This window comes from Vulpes lagopus, chromosome 10 (genome assembly GCF_018345385.1).
Source record: "Vulpes lagopus strain Blue_001 chromosome 10, ASM1834538v1, whole genome shotgun sequence".
NCBI lineage: Eukaryota > Metazoa > Chordata > Mammalia > Carnivora > Canidae > Vulpes > Vulpes lagopus.
Window position 1 is genome coordinate 91820387 of NC_054833.1, and position 20868 is coordinate 91841254.

The window sequence follows — 20868 nt, forward strand, 5'->3', positions numbered from 1 at the left end:
ATGCCGAGAGCAGAGCCCTGGGTGCTCTAGACCAGTGGGTGCCGGGCTACGTGAACATATTGCCGTTCGGCTGTTTCTGAACCGTTAAGGAGACACGAATCACGCAGTGCATCGTCTGGCGCCGCGGGCAGTGGTGGCGGTGATGGCAGCGACCACGGGAAGCGGTTCCCGGCCTTGGGTCCTCCAGCTTGCCTCCGGACCGTGCGTCTAACTGGGGGGAGTCAGCAGTTAGGGGACAGCTGGGCCGCGGGCCCCCAGCTCCTGCGTCTGCAGGTGGCGCAGAGTCCAGGCGAACAGGGAGGCCTCCTTCCCCAGTCGAGCGTGTCCGCGCCGTGCCTGGACACCCTCCCGCCGTGCTGCCCGGGGCCGCTCCGCAGCTTAGGTACCTCGGCACTGGTGCGTGCAACATTGCTCCCAGGTCTCCACACCTGGAGAGACCCCAAGAGACCCTTTCACCACTGAGTGAAAGCCCTGCTGGAGAGCCTCTGGCTGGAGAACCAATAGGTTCTCTTTGCACCTCTACCTTGCCCTGCACTGTGATGAGCCCCAGTTTCCTGGCCCTGCTGCTGGACCTCTTCAGGGGTCCCCAGTACTGGGCAGAAGCAGGGGTGCCCCCCCATATCCTCCTTACTGCTTCGATTTCTCGCTCACTCCTTCCCACCACGTGGCCTCTGTGCTATTCCTCAAGCGCTTTGGGGCACACCATGCCTCAGGTCCTTTGCACTAGCTCTGCCCACTTCCTGGAAGGATCTTCCCCCAGAAACCTGCAGGCCTCTTCCTTCACCTCTTCCAAGTCTTTGCTCAAATGTCTCCTTCTCTATGAGGCCTTCGGGACCACCCCTCTTAAAACATCAGGCCCTACCCTCAGCATTTCTGACCTCACCGTCCTACTTAAATTTCCCTCCATCATGCTTAACCATGGTGAGAACTACTAGATATTTCACTTACTTATTCTGCTGTGGTCTGCTTTTCTCTGGTAAAAGGTAAGTTCCATGAATGTGGGTAATTTGTCCTCTCTGTCTGCTACTGCACCTCCACAATGTGGAGTTACACACCACACAGCTGCGGGCGAGTGGATGAAGGTGGCACCCCACCTGTGCCCCTGGCTCTCAGACAGGCAGCTTTCCCCCACCCTTTGGTGAAGCCTGCAAAGCAAGGAAACACGAATTCTGAACAGAGGCTCCCAAGCAGGGGAGGTGCAGGCACGATCCCCCCTCAGTGGCGGCACAGGGAGCTTGGCACATGAGGGGTGCCGTTCCCTCTCTTCCTGCATGCCCCCATCGCTACCTGAGACCTGACACCACCTGTGGTCTTGGTCTCTCAGGGTGCACGGGCCACTGTGGGCCCCTTCCAGCCCTCCTGCCTCCTGCCCACCTGCCGGGACTACTGGACCTACCCGGGTTCCCTCACCACCCCTCCACTCACTGAGTCGGTCACCTGGATCATCCAGAAGCAGCCCATCGAAGTGGCTCCAAACCAGGTAAGCTGCCCCTGAATCAGTGTGGCAGGATGGTACGGGAGCCATGTGTCTTGTCAGGGCAGCTGAGGTCCTGTGAGCAGGTGTCACGGGTTTTATTTTCTGGTGTGGTTTGGATGCTCCTGAGCAAGAAGCATTTCTTGAGCTAGGGACTTGAGAAATACACTCTGGTGGCCTCTAACATTCTGTGGCTTCAAATTGAGACCTTGCAGGTATCCCTAATGACAAACGCCTGCACACTGGTCAGTGCTTGCTCTGCAGTGTGTGTTGGACAAAAGTGACTTTAAAAGAAACAGAAGTGACATTATAACTGGGACACGGATGCCTGCCTAGGGTGGGACCTCAGTAGGTATTTGTAGGTGAACAAATTAACCGAGAAAAGAACATCATCGATGAATTTTAGAAAGCCATTAAGGAAGTGGGGTAATTGATGGAGACGAGAAGACTTTTAGCATTTGTCCCACTTCTTTAGATGATGGAATGGTAAGCAGTTGAGACTGAAGAGGTTTCTCTCATGTGCTGTCTTCAGAAGTTATGCATGCTGAGAGAAAATTTCAGAAGGATTGTGTCAGTCAGCTATTGCTACGATAATGCTGCGTAACAAACCACCCCAAAACTCAACGGCTCCTAACAAGCATTTATTGTTCTTGCTTTTGGGTCTGTGGGTTGCCTGTGGGTGGTAGGGTGGCTGGGGTTTGGGTCGGGCCCTGTGTGTCTCATGCTTCTTGGACTACTGTCTAACCCAGAGCTGGTTTCCATGGTGTACAACAGATATGCAACAGTCAAGTAAACCCCACATGCACACTGACAGCCTCTGCTCACAGGCCACCAGCCACAGCAGGCCCCAGTGGCCGAGGTCGGGGGGCAGGGAGGAGGTGAGTGAGTGCTCCCAGAGCCGTGCCCTCATCTCACACACAGACTTACACCAGAAGCTAGTACCTGGCTGTCCAGGGTTTTTGCATCGGTTCTAATTTCCTTCCTCTTCCTTTTCTAAATAGTCTTTTTCTCCCTGTAAAGTAAGTAGCTATTACTTGTTTACATTTTAAAGACTTAGAGTCTCTTTTTCCTGGAAATGTCAAGAATGTCGAGACATCTTGTGTGTGTCAGGCATTCAGAGCCCAGGGATGACAGACATGTGGCAAGTGCACTGCCATGGCCCTGATCCCTGCGCAGGCTGGACCTTCCTGGCCGGTCACACGTACACTTTCTGAGGCTCCAGCCTCACGATTCTGGGAATAGCTTCTCATGACAAAGTTGTGGAATGACACTGTTTGCTCTGGAAGGCAGAGCTATCTGCTCTTCTCCTGAACCAGAGTTGTCAGACACACTGATGGAAGACCCGGGTCGAGAAATGGGCCCCGGTCCCTGATACCCCTCCTGTCCCTCAGCACACAAGCACCTGTACATGTCAGGTGCAGTGGCCGAAGAGCAGGGGAGAGACTGGTGGCCGCAGACGGCGTGATGAGACCTATGAGGACAGTCTGCACACGGCTGTGCTCCATGCCCTCCATGCCCTGGGGGAGCCGCCAGCCATGCAGCTCTAGTTTGTGCAACACGTGGTCACTGTGTAGACACAATCCCAGCTCCACAGGTGGCTAAACATGTGAGCGACCCTCACAAGCTCCTCAATAAAATCTGAGGACAAACGAGGTGATTTAAAAATGTACTTTCAGCTCCTTCAGTGGGAAGTGAATCAAACATTATGTTATATTGTATGTGTTTATTTAGCTTTTATGTTACATATGTTCCTTACCTTGCTGTGGGGAAGCATACGAGGTGGTTCTGGCTTGGGGCCGCTGATGGTGTTACAGCCAGGTGTCCCCTGGGACTCTGAACGCTTGAGCCGGGCCACAGGCCCCTTCCCAGAGTAGCTCAGTGAAGCGACTGGCAAGGTGGTGCTGGCTGTTAACTCTGCTGGCTGGGGCTGCTAGCGTGTCCTCACAGCACTGCAGCTGGCTTCTCCAGAGCGGGGGATGCCAGAGACCAAGGCGGAAGCTGCAATGCCTCCTGTGGCCTAGCTCGGGCATCCCCTCTGCCACCCTATGCCGGTCATGCACGGCTGTCCCTGATTCACTGTGTCCGGGCAGGGACAGGGGGCACGACTGCACGAGGCAGGAGCTGGTTGACTCCGAACCGGCACCCCGCATACTCTGGTTGCTCTCCATTCCAGCTGGCCGCCTTTCGCACACTCCTGTTTTCTGCTCTTGGTGAAGAAGAGCAGATGATGGTGAACAACAACCGCCCAGTTCAGCCTTTGATGAACCGGGAGATCCGTTCATCCTTCCAGGCTGTGGAAGAGGGCTCAGAGGTTGGAAGCAACCTCTGAAATTAAAAAAAAAGAAAGAAAGAAAGATAGAAAGAAAGAGATCGTTGTTTCAGTCTCTGTGCTTTCCAGTTGCGAGGAAAAGAAACCACTTCAAAGAAGCTTTGGAATGGTAGGGAACGGAAGTGTGGGACGCACGGGGTATCTCAGGGCCCCCGGCGGGTGCCTGTCCAGCCCCGTGCACCCGCGCCTCCTCGTCTCAGACAGGCGCCCTCTGATTCTCCACGCGCATGGCCACCCCGTGCTTGCCAGACAACTCAGGGCCTGGGACCCACGTGCACCGTCTCCACCTCCAGACTTCTGGGTGCAGCAGTGTCCTGAGGCTGCTGGGATGAATGACCACTAACCAGAGGGGCGAAAGCAACAGAAATGTGTTTCCTTGTGGTTCTGGAGGCTAGAGGCCTGGTTTGCAGGTGTCAGCCGTGCTGGTTCCCTATGGAGGCTCCTGCAGATATGGTCAAGTGCTTTTCCAGTGGCTGCTCAGGACACGGTGCCCCGTTTAGTTGTGGTCATTCTGGAGGGCGTGGAATGGCTTCTCCCTGTGGGGTTTTGTTTTTTTGTTTAATTGTGGTGGAACACACATTACATGATACCCTCTCACCCACTTTTAAGTGAATGGGTATGTGGTGTTGATTGCATTCCCAGCATCATGCCACCGTCCCCACCAGCCAGCCCTGGAGCATTCCTTGTCTGGTGATGGAACCCTCCCCCCAGTCCGTGCTCATTGCCCATGCCCACCCCCGCCCATGGCGGCCACCATCCTGGTGTCTGCCTCTATGACTTTGACCACGCTAGAGTAAAATATAAGTGGAGCCCTATACAGTGTTTGTCTTTTTGTGACTGGCTTTTTGCACTGGGCATCACGTCCTCCACATTCATCCATCTTAGAGCATGTGTTGGAGAGCTTTCCTCCTTTTCAAGGCCCAGGGACATCCTAATTGAAAATGGCATTTTTATTCTTATAGCAACACGGATATTGCATCCTCTCTGGTGGGGGTGCAGCGCATGGACAACACAATCGTGTCATCTTCCGACTTACCCTGCTGTCAGGTGCACAGCAGGACACAGCATGGAGTCATAAGCATTGCATATTTTCTTCCTCTTCCTTTTCTAAATAGTCCTTTTCTCCCTGTAATGTAAGTAGCTGTTGTTTATGTTTTAAAAAGCTAAGATATCTTTTTTCCCTGGGAATGCCAGGAATGTGGAGACTGCCTGTCAATGTTGGGCATTCAGAGCCCAGGGATGACAGACATGCAGCAAGCATGTGGCCACGGTGCCCCCCCACCCTGCTCCTGAGCAGAAAATATGCTATTCACTGGGGTGCAGCAAAAAAACTCCATTTCATTTTGGGGAGATAAAGAATAAATAGACTTATTACAGCCCACAAGTAGCATTTCAAATCAGAGAGAACGTATGATATGGAGGTGGTTTGTTTTGGCGGAGCGCTCAGAGCCACCGCAGGTTACAGTCTGGCTTTGGGGGACTGGAGGTTCTGGATGCAGAGCTGCAGAGAAAGCAGTCCTGCACCTCCTCACGCACCCTCTTCCCTGGGAAAGAGCATGGTCATGGCGCCCACCCCACCGTGTCACAACGCCTCATCCGAACGCAGCACATCAGGCCCTCCAGGAGGCTGGAGCCACAGAGGCACCTCTGTTCTGCCAAGTGAGCGTGAGTTAGCCAGTGATGGGGTGATGGGTGCATGGCCTGGCCGTTAGCCTGAGGGTGGAGCTGCGGGAGGATGGTCAAGGAGGAGAGGGTACTTTAAAGTTTGGCTCGGACCAAGACTATTTCTTGTCTTCTGGGGCAAGGTCACCACTCCTGAGTCTTTAGTGAGGTGGGCTTTCGTGCACAGGGAGAGCGTCCTGTGGCGGAGAGGGTGAAGGTGCTGCAAACTCAGTGGCTTCCCACAATATGCATTTGCTGCCTTGGGGTCTGGAGGGGCGGTCAATATGTGGGCGGGCTGGTTCCTGCTGGAGGCTCCAGGACCAAGTGGTTTCCTGGCTTCCCCAACTGCTGAAGGCACCCGCAACCCCTGGCTCGGGGCCCCTCCTCCACTGTCCAGGCACATCACGCCCCCAGCCTCTGCCTCCATCACCACACTGTCCATCTGACTCAGACCCTCCACTTCCCTCTTACAAGGGCCTTGTGGATCCACGGGGCTCCCTTGCATCATCCAGGCTCATCTCCTCACCTCCAGATCCTTAACTTAATCCCACCTGCAAAGTCTCTTTGCCATGTGAGGTCACATACCCACAGGTCCCAAGGACGAGGACAAGGATGTCCTGGGCCATTACTCAGCCGTCCACACTGTGTGTGCAAAACTACATTGTGGCAACTTCAGGCTAGCAGCCCAGGGCTTCCTTGAGACTGGTCTCCCCTGGAGATGGGGGGAGGGGCAGATTGGGAAAGGTGCTGGGGAGACGCAGGGGTAGGAGGGAGACACCAGAGTTGCACTGTCCAATAACCCTTTCTCTAATGGTGGAATGTTCTAGAACTGTGCTGTCCTATAGCACTTTCTGGGATGATGGAATATTTCAGAATTGCATTGTCCTATACGGCAGCTCTTGGATACACATGACCACTGAGCACTTTAAATGTGTTCAGTGCAACTGGGGGACTGAATTTTAATTGTGTGTAATTTTAATTACTTGAATTCTAATGCCACACATGCCCGGCCAGTGGCCACCATGTTGGACAGCACAGCTCTTGAACTCAACCTGGGCAGGTGTATCATCAGTGAGCCCAGGTTTCTGAGGCCCTGTGGACAGGACGTGAGGCTGCCTGGGATTTCCATGCCAGTATCTCTGGGAGTAAGTAGAGCAGGGCAGGAAGGGGGAAGTGCCATGGGGCAGACAGCCCGCCCCCATGTTGAGGGCATCAAAAAACTCACTGCTGGTAGGTGACTGGTGCCACTAAGGGAAGACAGCTCTGGGTGCTGATAGGGATACAGGTAACTCATTTGCAATAAAATAACTTAAAATAAATGTGAGGTTTTTTGGGTTTTTCTTTCTTTTCTTTTCTTTTTTTTTTTTTTTTTTACTTTAAAAGGGCTGAGTTTGGTGGTGACACTGGGTGAGAGAGGATTGGCTTGAAGTTGTCAAAATGGATATGTTTCTGTACCACGTCTAAGCTGCTATCCCTGGTCACTTAATTCACAATGAACAGCAGGTCCCGCCACTGCCAGCAACTGGCACAGTGCAGGTGGCATTCCCGTCCAGCCCCTGGGCTGCTTTCACACCTGCTCAGCGATCCTCACCCACACCGTGTGTCAGACCACGTGGGGCCCAGCACTCACCCCAAAGCCTGCCATTCTCTTGGTTTGAGGAATGGTGTTTTGGAAAGCTCCCCTGGAGCCTGCGTGGCCGGGGACGAGACCCTTTTAATCCCATTAGCCTTCTTTTTTTCCATTAGCCTTCTTAACACGTTCCATGGGAGTTCTGTGAAATGACCCCCCCAGGTTTTAATGGGGAAATTGAGGCTCCTTGGAGAGATTGTGGCTCTTGCCCAGTTAGAGGCCAAGGCGGGAGAAAGAGCCATGCTCCAACGGGAGGGCCCAGGAAGCGTTTTGCTCTTGCATCCTCTGATGTGTGCAGGTCAGCAGGAGAAGAGGGCAGTCTCCCATCAGAAAAAGAAAGTCCTGAACTGTACTGTTCCGTGAAAGGTCCCATCCATGCTCTCGTGCCCTACAGGCGCATTCTGATGGGCACTTGCATTCAAACCGGCACCTGCTCAGACCTCCCACAGTTTCTGAGAATTATACTTATAGATAATGAAGGCATGTCGGTAATTGGAGATGGGGTCTCTGCACCGGAACTTGGAGTGGGGGTGGGGGGGTCCCTCTGCACTGGGGCAGAGACAGACCCAGGTGTGCAGAGTGGCCTTGCAAGAGGAAGACAGAGCCCCGGCGCCCGGGCTCGGTTCCACGTCACACGATAACATTGTGTCCCAACCAGAATTCCAAGAACAGGTAGGAGAACTTTCATCCTCATTTTTCATGTTGATGTAAATCTGCCCTTTGAGTGAACGGACATGTCTTGGTCTCCTGGTAGGTGTTCTCTTTTGTCAGTTATTTTTAAAAGCCGGCGGGAACCCTGGGACACCACGACTCTCCCGGGAACCACGCCGCGTCTGGATGCACTGCACTGAGACCACAAACAGCCTGAGAGGAAAGACGTGGATCTCAGCCCTCAAAGCAATGGTACAAAAAACAAACACAGACGCTCCCACTCCCTGTCCTGAGCGGCCGCCAGACACGGAGGTCAAGGTCCACGGGTTTGCGGGACGGGCTCTCAGTGTGGCGCAATTGTGGCTGAGGACCGTATTGTGGAAACTCTGGCCCAGACTTGAAAGCTCAAAGACTCCTCCCTGTGCTTTTATGTTATTTTCTCATTTTTTAGAATACAAATGTGTAAGAAGTACCGGTTCCTGGCATGCTGCCGTCCCTCCCTCCCCTCCCCTTCCTGACCCCAGAACCAGAGAGGCTGGGCTCCTGGTGGGCCACAGGCCAGGCTGAACCCCCTCCATGCTGCTGCCCCCGCTGCTCCCCAGGACGAGGCCCACTGCAGATCCTCTGCGCAGGCCCCTGCCCCCTCCCCCGCCACTCTGCACCAGCCAGGAGTCTGGGGCTCCTCTCATCCTGTGTTTCTGGCCTGGATACTCTGCTCTCCCACCCCCTAACCTCTGCTCCTGCTTCTCCTCCCTGAAGACACACCCAGAACACAGAGGCACACCTGGCCCTCAGCCTGCACCTGGGGTTCCTCGTCCTGCGTGCCTGTCCTCCTGCCAAAAGGCGCCTACTGACTCCCTCTCAGTAAACGATACCTCCGACACCTCCACCCCACAGCATTCAGACCGGCCTTGAGGAGGCCCCAGAGCTCCGGCTGTGGATCCTTGCTTCAGATCCTCTTCCCATCCCCCATGCTCGGTGCTGCTGCACCTGGACTGCCTCACTCCAGGCCAGAATTGCACCACTTGCCTCTTGATGCCACTCCTTCCTTCTAGGTCTCCCTGCTACCCCTGAGTGTGGGGTCCTCTCTGCTTGGACTGCTGTCCCACGACCGTTTGCATGGGTCCTCCTCTTCTTGCTCAGCCTCTGCCCTGACTGCGGGCCTCTCTGCAGTCCTCCACCCCTGTGCTCGGATGGGGCGCTCGGATGAGGTGTGCTCATGTGTGTCAGCTGGTCCGCAGCTGGCTTCCCTGAGAGGGTGGTATCCTCACCTACCTGTTGACTTGCAGTGCAGAATAAACACTCTTCATGGAGGCTAAATGAGGAGCTCCAACCCATAAAGCTCAGGTGCTGCCTGCTATCTCCATGGAAGCCACACATGCTCTTGCCTCAGTGCCTTGGGTCATGCTGTTCCCTCTCCTGGGAATACGCTTCCCCTCCCAGTTCTGCTCATAAACTTCCATCAAGCAAGGCTCAGCCCCAGTGCCTCTTCTGCAGTGACTCTTTCCTTGGCACCTCCCAAGAGAACTGTCTCCTCTGTGCCTACAGCATGTCCAATTGATGTGGGAGAAAGTGGGGGTGGGACATGGAGCAGCATGGAGAAGACATGGAGCAGCATGGAGCAGTTGGAGAAGACATGGAACAGGATAGAGCAGCATGGAGCAGCATGGAAAAAACACGGAGCAGCATGGAGAAGACATAGAGCAGCATGGAGAAGACATGGAGCAGCATGCAGCAGCATGGAGCACCATGGAGAAGACATGCAGCAGCATGGAGAAGCATGGAATACCATAGGGCAACATGAAGCAGCATGGAGAAGACATGAAGCAGCATGGAATAGCATGAAAGAGCATCGAGAAAACATGGAACAGCATGGAGCATATGGAACAGAATGGAGCAGAATGGAGAAAAGACTAAGGGCAGCATGGAGAAGACATGGCGCAGCATGGAGCAGCATGGGGCAGTATGGGGCCGTATGGAGAAGACATGTAGCACAATGGAGAAGACATGGAGCAGCGTGGAGCAGGATAGAGTAGCATGGAGCAGAATGGAGCAGCATGAAAGAACACGGAGAATACACGGAACAGCATAGAGCAGCATGGAGCAGAATGGATAGCATGGAGGAGACAGGGAGCAGCATGGAGCAGCATGGAGCAGCAGGGACAGCATGAAGTAGCCTAGGTTTTTGGCTCTCACCATAGAAAGCATTGTGTAGGGTGGTGAACAATATCTTTCTGGAGACTTCTGAAGTACAGAATTGAATTCTCACCTCCCCAAATCTATCTTTCAGCTCGGAGTCCTTTACCTGACCTGGTGTGTGTGGCATCTGCCCAGTGGCCTCTGTGCCCAAAACACAGAGGAAGAGCTAAGCAGCCTGAGTGAGCCTCTCTGAGAACCATGGCTCCCAAGAGTGTCAATCCCTCCAGACTCTGCAGAGTTATAAGAGCTACGTGCAAGGCACACATCTAGCCCTTGTACTGCTTAGTACCAGGTTATAGGATGCAGGATGAGTTCTCCCCACAATCCAGGGCAAGGTGGGAGCAGGTGAATGTGAGAGTCCGCTTGTCCGCACATTGACTAACACACAGGGTCAGCTGGCACGCCTGCTGCTGAGCAGTAGGGATGCCTGGCCCCAAGTCCATGGAAGTGTCAGAATGTATGTCAACAGGAAGAAAGCTCTTCTGTTTCCGCCATACTTAAGATATGTTCACCGACTGTTGCACTGAAGATTAAAGCTGTGTGTTTTTTCAATGTCAAGGTGATACTTTGTCAGAATTTCCTGTCAGTTCGGGATTTTTTTTTTTTTTTTTAGTAGCATTGAAACGGGGAAACTTTTTAAGTAAAGTGAAATCTTCTGATCCTTTTACTGAATTCTGGGAATTCAGAGGGACCACCCTACAGGTGTTCAAGGTCCCCGAACACATAAACACAAATCAAAGGTATAGACATCAAACAGCAAGCATACAGCTCAGGCTGCACACACATATCCGCAACTCCAAACACGCAGTTTCTCCAACCATTTACTGAACCCCTCCTGCCAGCGTGTACCAGTCAGTGAGCAAGACAGTAGGGATACGTCAGTGAACAAAACAAGAAAGCACACCGGGCCCAGCCCCTGCGGAGCGTGCATCGGTGGGAAGGCAGCACAGAGGCAGGGGATGTGAGAAGCAAGTGTGGAATACACTAGAGTTGGACCAGGGCTCCAGAAAGTGCAGGGTGGAGGTAGGAAGTCGGATGCCCAGTCAGGGTGGGCCTCATGGAGGAGGTGACATCTGAGCAAAGATTTGCAGGAGGTGAAGAGGTGAGCCTTGCAAATCCTGAAGGATGGTTCTGGAAAGTTCTAGAGGAGCAGAGATCAGCATGTCTGGATGCTGTAAACAAGGGGCAAAGTAGCAGCTGGGGAGGGCAGCGATCCGATGAAGGGGACCAGACCCAGAGGGACCTTGGGGGGGCATGCAAAGGTGCAGTTCATCCCCAAGGGGAGAGAGAGGAGAGGAACAGAGTGGGGTGCATGTCACACATGCTCCAGATGTATGCCTTGCGGTGACCCACGCCACAACGGGGGCAGGAAGCCCTGGATGCTGCAGATGTTCTCGCTGTGGCTTCCACCACCCTGGCTGTAAGAGCCAGAAAACGTGGGGTGTTGAGGATATGGTCAAGGCAATGATACACAGCTCAGAGGACAGGGTTTGCTCAGCTGGCCTGGAAGTTCGGGGCAGAGGTCAAGGGAAGAAGGTGGAGGGACCCCCACCCCTTGCAGCTCCGACTGTGCCTCCATGGCCTCAAGGTGTGAGAGCAACACTTTCAATTGACTTTTCCCTTTTTCTACTCACTTCTACAATCTTGGAAGGGCCGAGGGCAGTGACATGGACGCATGTGTGCACAGCACTGCTGCATGGGGAGGGTGAAAATGTCTGGGGTGAGACTCCCAGCAGGCAGGTCCAGCCCCAGGGGCCCAACCTTGGGGAACTGGGGCGGCATTGGGGCCCAGCAGGCAGGGCCTCATCCTAAGGCCGCCTGAGTCCTCCTAAGCTGCTCTGGTGTGGGGGCCAGAAGCAGCCCAGACCCTCCTGCCACTGTCCATGTCCACTTGGCTGGGAGCAGCAATGGGAACAGGATGGCCCTCCTTGCCACTTCCTGCTTGTGGGCCTGAGCTGGCTGCTGGAGGTGGGCTGACCACTGGGAGCTACCTCCTCCCCCCATTGCACTCCACAATCAAGGAAAATTCAGGGTGTGTGATGGCCTGCAGGTGGCCAGTCTGAGGAGGGTGGAGACCCTGCAAGCTCACATCTGTGTCCCCAGCAGGACCTCCCTGCCCGCACAGGGCAGCACAGCCTCCGTGCATCTGTCCCTCCTTCTACCAGAAGATGATTCTGCATGGAACTGCTCTCCCAGCTGCTGGCACTGTTGGTGTCCACAGGGAAGGCCAGCCCCCGCAGAGCTGGGCCCATGGGGACCGATGGGCGCTCCGTGAGTCAGGGACCCCGTGGGGATGCCATGTGGATGGATTAGGGCTGGATCTCCCTACACCCTTGACAGACTAGCATCACCGACCAGGTCAGAGAGGGGGCCCATGCACAGGTGCCCACCCTTTCTAAAATATTTCAGAAACCAAGAAGGACCCATCCGGCCTCTTCTGCCTCTGGTGTCAGCAGTGGTCCTCAGCCATCCTCATTATCACTGTGTCTGGTCTTCATAGGCTGGGACACCAGTCACACTGGGTCAGAGCCAGCCTGCTCTATCACAATCACACCTTCCCATACCTCTGCAATAACCTATTTCCAAATGAGATCACATTCTGAGGTCCTGGTGGGTAGGATTTCTGTCTATTGTTCTAGGAAGATATAACTCAACTGGTGTCAGTGAAAGAAGGTGGGGGGCCATGTCCCAAATGAGCCCGTGCAAGGACGTGCAGGATAGATGCCCAGCACTAGTTGCATATTATCCACGTGAAGAAATCAGACTACGACCCAAATGTCCAGTCAGTGTTCTGACTTGTCAACCCAGACCTTTGGGATAAACCCCCAAGAGAAGCCCAGAATCCCAAACCCAGACCCCTTGGAGGGGGGGGAAGACCTGAGTGGTTGGGTGGTCAAGGGTTTGGGGGATTAATTGTGCCAGAGACCTGTGGGGCTGTTGACACCAGCTGGTTATAGGCCATCAGGTCACTGGCAAGTGTAAAGGGTCTCCTTTAATTGTCAGTGGTCACAGGAGGGGAAACACGTTGCAGCGAGCAAGAGAGGTGCGTTTCCAGAGGCTCATCACCTGCCTGACATGGACATTCCTGCAGCTGAGACCACACCTGGACAAGGAGCTGTAGCCAGGCAAGTGACCACACCCAGACGAGTGACCACATCAGAAGATGCGTGAGTGTAGAACCACTTCTTTCCACATTTCCTCTGACACACATTCCAGCCCAGCACATGCTGGGAAAGAATCAGTCTGGAGGCTCAGCACCCCAACAGCCGGCCCGCCGCAAGGCCCTGGAGGCACACCTTTCTAGTGTGACGCTGATCCTCGCTGCCTCTGCTGCTCTGCGGGGATGCAGGATGCGGGGCTTCACCATCGGCTCCTCCCACCCGGCCTGCTTCACAAAGAGAAACGGAATCTCCAAAGTTGGGTGCAGCATTAACCACAGTGGCAGAGGCCACATCTGAACCCAGGGCCCCCAAGTCCAGGCTGGTACTCTTTTCTCTTGTAGGTAAAAAAAATACATAACATAAAGTTGGCCATTAGCTAGTTTAAAGTAGACAGCTCGGTGGCATTTAGCACATTCACATCGTCACGCAACCAGCACGTCTATCTGGTTCCAGGACATTTCGTATCCCCAAAGAGCACCCCAATCAGCAGTCACTGCCGTCCCCTGCCCCCCCCCCCCACAGCCGCGAGTGTACCTTCTGTGTCTGTACATTTGCCTTCCCTGCACATCTCACACACACAGAACCATACAAGCCCGTGAGCCTGCTGCTTTCCCTGAGCACGAGGCTTTCACCGTCCATGTGTTGGCGGCTGACTTTTTCCCCCATCTATCTGCTGACGGGTGGGCCCGAACTCATCCTCCCTGATCCCTGCTATGGCCTCCTGCGTGATCCTCAAGAGCAGGCGCTCTTTCCGAGCGCATCCACAGGGCCAAGCTCAGGAACAAAGCTGAGAAGTGACTTATGCATGAGCCCAGTGGCCAATGGGAAGACCGATGCCTGAAACACAGGCAAACTTTTTATTTTTTCACTGGGTTGTGCCCTAAATGAAAACCCAGCCCTATGATCTCTAACTTTGATGCTGTTACTCAGAAATTCCCCGGGGACTTTGGATGCCATCTGGAGCTACAAAGACTGGGACCAGCTCCACATCTACAAACTTGAGGAAGTTGGGTGGCCTTGCTGAGCATTCCAATGAAGCCAAAAGGATTCTGGGAAGGGAGGTCAGGAGAGTGCGGGATGATTCCACCTGAGGACAACGGAGCTGCAGGCAGCCACCAGGAGCAGCAGAAATAATGCTGCCCATAAACTGGAAGTATCTGTGTGCTTGTCCGTCTGGCACTGGAGTGCAGGTGGTAGGGCTGCCCGTGTAAGAGGTAGAGTTAGTGTGGCCACAGAGGCCTAGCTAGCACCCAAGACCCACCTTGTGGTGGCTGAAGCTGGGTTCGGCCACTTACTGAACTCACTGGGCCTTATTTCTCTAGCCACACACAGGGTCTCGTGATGTTGCAGAACTTAAATAACATACAACGTCTACAAGTCCTGGCCCGGGCCAGGCACTCAATATGCGGCTGCTGCGCACACACACATCCATTCAGAAACAGAACCTCGTTTCAGATATTACTGAGGGCAGTCCTGCCTTTTCAAGCGTGTAGACAGGAAAAATGAACAGCTGAGCGCAACAAAAGCATGGCTTTTAAAAACAAATTTCCAGAAGAAAGGACACTTACCTTGTGAAAAGGACACAAATATTTCTCGTGGGATTGAGAATACACAGACTGGGCAGCTGCACAACGGGGGCAAGTTTCCATATCAATGTAGGATTTTTGGATCCGCTTTTTCCTGGGAAAAAGAATGAGTTCAAAAGGAGAGCAAGGATCTGATAGAAGTGTAAATGCCCAGGCCCACCTCGCTGTGCGTGCGACTGAAAGCACAACCCTGGAGCAGCAAGCAAACTCTCATGGCACTAGCAAAGGATCACCTAATTTCCTCTGCTTCCAACTTTCTTCGGGCTTGCCATCCCACTGCTGTGGCTTCGAAGCAGGCAGCATCGTAATGCAGGTTAACCTATCGGGGCAGGCGGCTACTGAGCTGCATTCTGGCGCTCTGTGACCTGCTGTATACGCCTGATCTCATTTATACCCCCAAACAAGTGCTACTGCTTCCCCAGTTTTACAGATGTGTAAGCTGATCCCCTGGGGAATACCCAGGCACACCGCTGGAGGCTCCTTTTATTTATTTATTTATTTATTTATTTATTTATTTATTTATTTATTTTTAAAGATTTTATGTTTTATTTTTTATTTATTCATGATAGACAGAGAGAGAGAGAGAGAGAGAGAGGCAGAGACACAGGCTCAGGGAGAAGCAAGCTCCATGCCAGGAGCCCGACGCAGGACTCGATCCCCAGACTCCAGGATAGCACCCTGGGTCAAAGGCAGGCGCCAAACCACTGAGCCACCCAGGGAACCCCTGGAGGCTCCTTTTAAAGCCAGGCCCCTGGCCACGCTGCATGCGGTGAAACAAGTGTCATCTGAGTCAGCTAAAAGCAGGGGCACCGATGAGAACCACCCAGGGTGGCAAGTAAGCATTTTAAATCCTGTAGACAAAGTGAGCCGCTTGTCCATCGGAGCAAAGATTCCGTCTGCAAGGCAGAAAATCACCCTATGTGTCTGTTTTGCAAGTCTTATTTACCCTGAAGGGACAATAGGCTGGCTTTCAGTGAAGCACACCTGGCGATGACTTTGCTGGGAATATTTGTGAAAGACACTGAATCCACTTCTGGTGATTGAAGATTTATAAGGCCATTCAACTCTCCCTGGCCATTCAAGGGGGCCAAACCTTTCCCAAGACCAAAAGCATCAGGAGTGTGCCCGCAAACCAGCAATTTGGAGATGAAGCCCGGTGAGTGGGAGAGAGACTTCCCATAGATTCCCATCTCCCCCAGGGAGGAGTCGCAAGTCAGGCGTGGCAGAGTGGCATGCAGCTGGATTTGCAAGGGAGCCAGAACTCGGAAGTTGCTCATGTGTGTGCCGTGGGAAGTTTTCTTTCAACCTGGCGCTCTGTGAAATGAGGCCTTTAAAAAGATTGAGAACGTGAAGAAGTATATGCTTACTGTAGAAAGTTTAGAAACAACAGGGAAATATAAAGAAATTGTTGTTCATAACAACCCCCTGACCCCTACACGTGCACGCCTGCCAGGATATGGCTGCTGTCACCATGTCAGGGTTTAAGTGATCAAATTAGCCATTGTGCAGACCCATCACCACTACTGGTGGCTACTACTTACGGAGTTGCTCTTCTGTAACGACACTGTTCTTAGTGCTCGATGTAGATTAGCTCATTTGTAGTAGGAGCTCTGATCCCCACTGGGAGCATGGGAAACCCAGGCCCAGGGAGGGGCCAGATTTGCCCAGCTCCCTGAGCTGGTGACCCAGCAGACATGGGGCGCAGGGGTGAGCTCAGGAGCCTGAGCCCAAAGCCCAAGGATCACACAGCTGCTGTGAAATCCCCCACCCCCTCCCCACCCCCCAGGTTTGTGGAGATAGGATTGGCAGGTATACTGTATTAGTTTCAGGTGCACAGTGTAAGGAATCGACATGTGTATAAACTGCAGAGTGACCGCATGGCAAATCTACCTCGCACCTGTCACCTCACATAGTTACCAGTCTTGTTAACTGCAGTTCCTTGCTGACCCCCATCTTTGCCAGTTTCTACTGCTCCGAGTTTGTGCCTTCTGACTCCCCTCACCCATTCCCCCGCCCCTTCCCACTTCCCATTTCCTACACCCCTGCATCTTGCCACCAGGGCAGCTTTGGAGATGCCAAGAGCAGGCAGGAAGAGTATGCAGAGTGGCTACGATCTTGGCCCAACGTCCAGTCAGTCTTCCAGCAGCCAGGGGGCTTGCAATGGGTTCTCTCCTCCCAACATTGGCCCTAGTGCCTCTGAGACTCCAAACAGGACAGAGAGGCCACCCAAAAGGGATCATAATAACATGCAGCTCTGCCCTACCCAAGCACAGCGTATGCTTTCTTCAAGGCCAATTCTCCCTGTTCCAAGAGGCCCTAGGAAATGTTCCTCCCCAGAAGAAGCAGTAGCCTTGAGGCCTGGTTACACCCTATACCTGAGAAACAGGAACTGCTCTTCTTCCAAAATGGCAGGTTCCCAGATCTCGAAAAAATAGAAGTGAAGCCTCAGTTTAGCCAGACCACATCAAGAGTCCCCCAAATGGGGCTTTGGAGAGTGTCATATCCCATCCTCCTCTTCAGTAAATCAAGACTAGATTGTGCCAGGAAAAGGCTTTCTTTTTTTCTTTCTTTCTTTCTTCCTTTTAAAAAAGATTTTATTTATTCATGAAAGACAGAGAGAGGCAGAGACACAAGCAGAGGGAGAAGCAGACTCCCTATAGGGGAGCCTGATATGAAACTCAATCCCAAGACCCCAGGATCACAACCTGAGCCGAAGGCAGATGCTCAACCGCTGAGCCACCCAGGCGTCCCAGAAAAAGACTCCTTCACATCCTTATATTTAATGGTTCCCCTCTATTCCACCATGTGGTTAACAGCAACATCTACCAAAGCAAGTCTGTTGGATGTTTGGTTTATTTCCAATATTGGTGATTATGTTTTAAAGCTATAATAAACCACCGTGTAGCCAAGATATAGCTTACTCTTTACTTCCTTAGAGAAATTCCCAGAAGTGGAATTACTAGGTAGAGGGCACAGGGCTTTAAGGCTTTTGGCAGAAACTCCCGCAAACTTTCCTCTGTAGAAACGGTCCAGATATTCCACCCCCCCCCCCCCCCCCCCCCCCCCCCCCCCCGCAGCCTTCCTGAGAAATAACAACACAGCTTTTAATAAATTAGCTCTTTAATCGGGCCACCAGTAGATGGCACTCTTTGCTAAGATTTTAGAGTCAGATTTCAGGGTAATGGATTTTAAGGCCTTTCAACTTGCTAGAGAACTCTGAGACTCATCATACACGTGGGAGCAGATTTGCAGGAAGAAATCACGGACGTTATCGAATGAAAACCAGTCGGCAGTGTTGCGTAACCGTGGGATCCTGGGATCCCAGAGGATCTTGAAAGCACTGCTGGGGTGTTATAACTCAACTTACGAAGTCATGTCTCCTCTTCTCAGGAGCCCTACACGCAAGACACCAGTGCACCTGTGGGTCCCTCGGCCTCCCTTGTTAATTCTCATCCCTGGAAAGCTGAACCGGACCCGTCTGGTTCCTCCTGACCAGCTCTCCAGGTCCTGGCAGCACCACTGGCTTATCACAGCCGTAGTTTTGCAGTTCCACGTGTGATTATCGACCGGCTCTTTGGTTGTTGTTGGAGACCCGCCCCATCGTGTGCCTGGAGTCCAGTGCAGCGCTGGCCCAGGGGACAAATCCTGAAAGGCCTGCTATGTGGATGTAGGCGAGGTTATTTGGGACCTTGCCTTAGAGCTCGGCCACATGATCGCCTTCCTAGAGAACTTCTAGCCCATTTGGACACGGTCAAGTTTTAGCTACTATGGGTGACAGAAACAGAAATTTAGCAACAGTCTAGAGATGAATAAACCACAGGATGGAGGGCGACATAAGAGCTAGAAGTCCACACAGGCTCAGGGGTCCTCCAAGGACAGGTCCCAGCCCACTTACTGGTCAGACAAGCTGCATTGCCCAGCCTGCCCTGTTTCTCAGCTACAAAATGGCTCTAATCAGTATGTGTACGTTGGAGCCTCCACACAGCACCTGGGGCCTCACACGGGCTCAGTGAGTTTGCTGGGTCATTGGCAATCCGCGTTCAGGCCCGCCCACTCTGAAAGGACTGCAGGGAGAGCAAGAGCGGAGAGATTTTTCTTTCCCGTAAGCCACCACTTTACGGGCCTTGCCAGGGAACGTTTGTGTTGTGTGACCCTTCAGCTGCTGGGATTTCATTTAGTTACAACGCTGTGGATGTTCGGCCACCGTGTTGGGGATCCGCTGGCGGTCCGGGGGAGGAAAGTCCAGGGTGATGTGCCCTGACTAAACTCCCCAGGGATGATGGGACTCTGGTCTTTCCCTGTGCACACGTCAGCGTCATCAGCAAGTACTGAGGATCCTGTCGTGCTTCCAGGCCCAGGATAAATGGTGACCCGGGACCCTGCAGCCATTTTCATCTTGAGGAAACAAAGAGTAAGGACGCTTCACCCTACAGTCTGCTTTTGAACTTCTGCTAGATTTGGGAGCAGGGTCCTCAGGGTGCTGCTTCCAGGAACCCCTGCCCCTTCAAGTCAATAGAATCGAGCTCCATTTCTGGTTTCCCAGAGTCTAGGTCGCTGCTTCTAAAGCTGCATGGCCTGAACTCTGCTCCTTGGCAGGGAGAGTCCCCTTAGGATCACACGGTAATTGGCGCAGGAAGGAGCTCAGGCTGTGGCCTTGGCCCTCCCCTCTCCCGGGCGCTGCGCTCCATGGTGCTGTGTGTAACGAGCACCCCGGGGCCCCGCCGGGACAGCTCCAGCTCCCCCCGGGAGGGGCGGTTCTCCACGCTCACAGTTCCCAGGTCTGCGACAGGAGTGGGCCGGGGGCGGGGAGCCCATTACCGCGGCTCAGCGCGCCCCAGGGGCCTGGGCGCCGGGGCAAGGGGCAGGCAGGGGCAAGGGCTTGGGCAGGCGGGCCCGGCCTCGCGGGAGCCTGGGGGGGGGGCGCGCACACACCTCCTGTAGCCCCCCCGCCCCGCCCCGCCCCGCCCCGCCCCGCCAGCAGGTGTAAGTTGGCGCCACACTGCAGCAGGCGAGAGGAGACCTCGCGGAGCCGAACGGCGGGTACCAGGGGAGGCCGGGGGCGGGGCCGGGCCGGGGGCGGGGCGTGGCCGGGCCGGGGGCGGGGCCGGGGGCGGGGCCTGCGGCGGCGTATAAAGGCGCGGCGGCCGTACGGCCTGACGCAGCGGCCGGCAGCCGCGCGGGCAGCGGGTCCTCGCTGGGCGGCGGCGCGCGTGCGGAGGTGCGGCCCGGCGGGCGGGCGGGCGGGCGGCATGGCAGGCAGCGGCCCGAAGCGGCGCGCGTCCGCGGCCCCCGCGGCCGCCGAGGAGGAGGAGCGGCAGGCGCGGGAGCGGATGCTGGCGGCCAAGCGCGCGGACGGCGCGGAGGGCGCGGAGGGCGCGGAGGGCGTGACCCTGCAGCGGAGCATCACGCTCTTCAACGGCGTGGCCATCATCGTGGGCACCATCATCGGCTCGGGCATCTTCGTGACGCCCACCGGCGTGCTCAAGGAGGCGGGCTCGCCGGGGCTGGCGCTGGTCGTGTGGGCCGTGTGCGGGGTCTTCTCCATCGTGGGCGCGCTGTGCTACGCCGAGCTGGGGACCACCATCACCAAGTCGGGGGGCGACTACGCCTACATGCTCGAGGTGTACGGCTCGCTGCCCGCCTTCCTCAAGCTCTGGATCGAGCTGCTCATCATCCGGCCGTCCTCGCAGTACATCGTGGCGCTCGTCTTCGCCACCTACCTGCTCAAGCCGCTCTTCCCCACCTGCCCCGTGCCCGAGAGCGCCGCCAAGCTGGTGGCCTGCCTCTGCGTGCGTGAGTACCGGCCGCGGTGGGGCGTGGGGGCCCTCGGGGTGGGGGGCCGCGCCGCCGGCGGCCGCCTCCCCGCACGGCCCAGCCCACGTGGCGCCCATTCATCGGCGTGCGCCTCCTCTGGGGAGCGGGCGGTGAGTCAGCAGGGTCCCTGCCCCAGTCCGGGGACGGGGGTGGGGTGGGGTGGGGTGAGGGGTGGGGGGTGCTCCGCTCCCTCACCCTCTCCATTCACGTGTAGACGGGGAGGCTGAGCTCACGTCGCCTGCCTTCTGGGAGCCTCCGTGCCCGGTATGAACAGCGCATTTCCTGCCCGAGAGTCCCAGTGCCCGACTGCTCAGACCGAAATTGTAGTTTCAAAAAAAAAAAAAAAAATCATTCATTTCTGG

At 54.7% G+C, this 20868-nt stretch overlaps 2 protein-coding genes across 7 annotated transcripts in view; both read left to right on the plus strand.

The window, feature by feature from the left end:
• CA5A (carbonic anhydrase 5A) overlaps nucleotides 1-10489 on the plus strand; it is a 33998-nt gene extending 23509 nt beyond the window's left edge. The window contains exons 6-7 of one of the 6 annotated variants that reach the window (XM_041772112.1): nucleotides 1325-1480; nucleotides 7850-10489. In XM_041772112.1, coding sequence (XP_041628046.1) covers nucleotides 1325-1480; nucleotides 7850-7876 — 183 coding nt within the window. In that variant the 3' untranslated portion in view covers nucleotides 7877-10489. Of the gene's footprint in view, nucleotides 1-1324; nucleotides 1481-2248; nucleotides 4619-7849 lie in introns of those variants that run through there. The other 5 variants (XM_041772110.1, XM_041772108.1, XM_041772113.1 and 2 more) reach the window with 5 other exon arrangements.
• Nucleotides 10490-19926: 9437 nt separating this feature from the next.
• SLC7A5 (solute carrier family 7 member 5) overlaps nucleotides 19927-20868 on the plus strand; it is a 32929-nt gene continuing 31987 nt past the window's right edge. Inside the window, exon 1 of the mRNA XM_041772784.1 lies at nucleotides 19927-20485. Within this exon, the coding sequence (XP_041628718.1) occupies nucleotides 19942-20485 (544 nt within the window). The 5' untranslated portion in view covers nucleotides 19927-19941. The remainder of the gene's footprint in view (nucleotides 20486-20868) is intronic.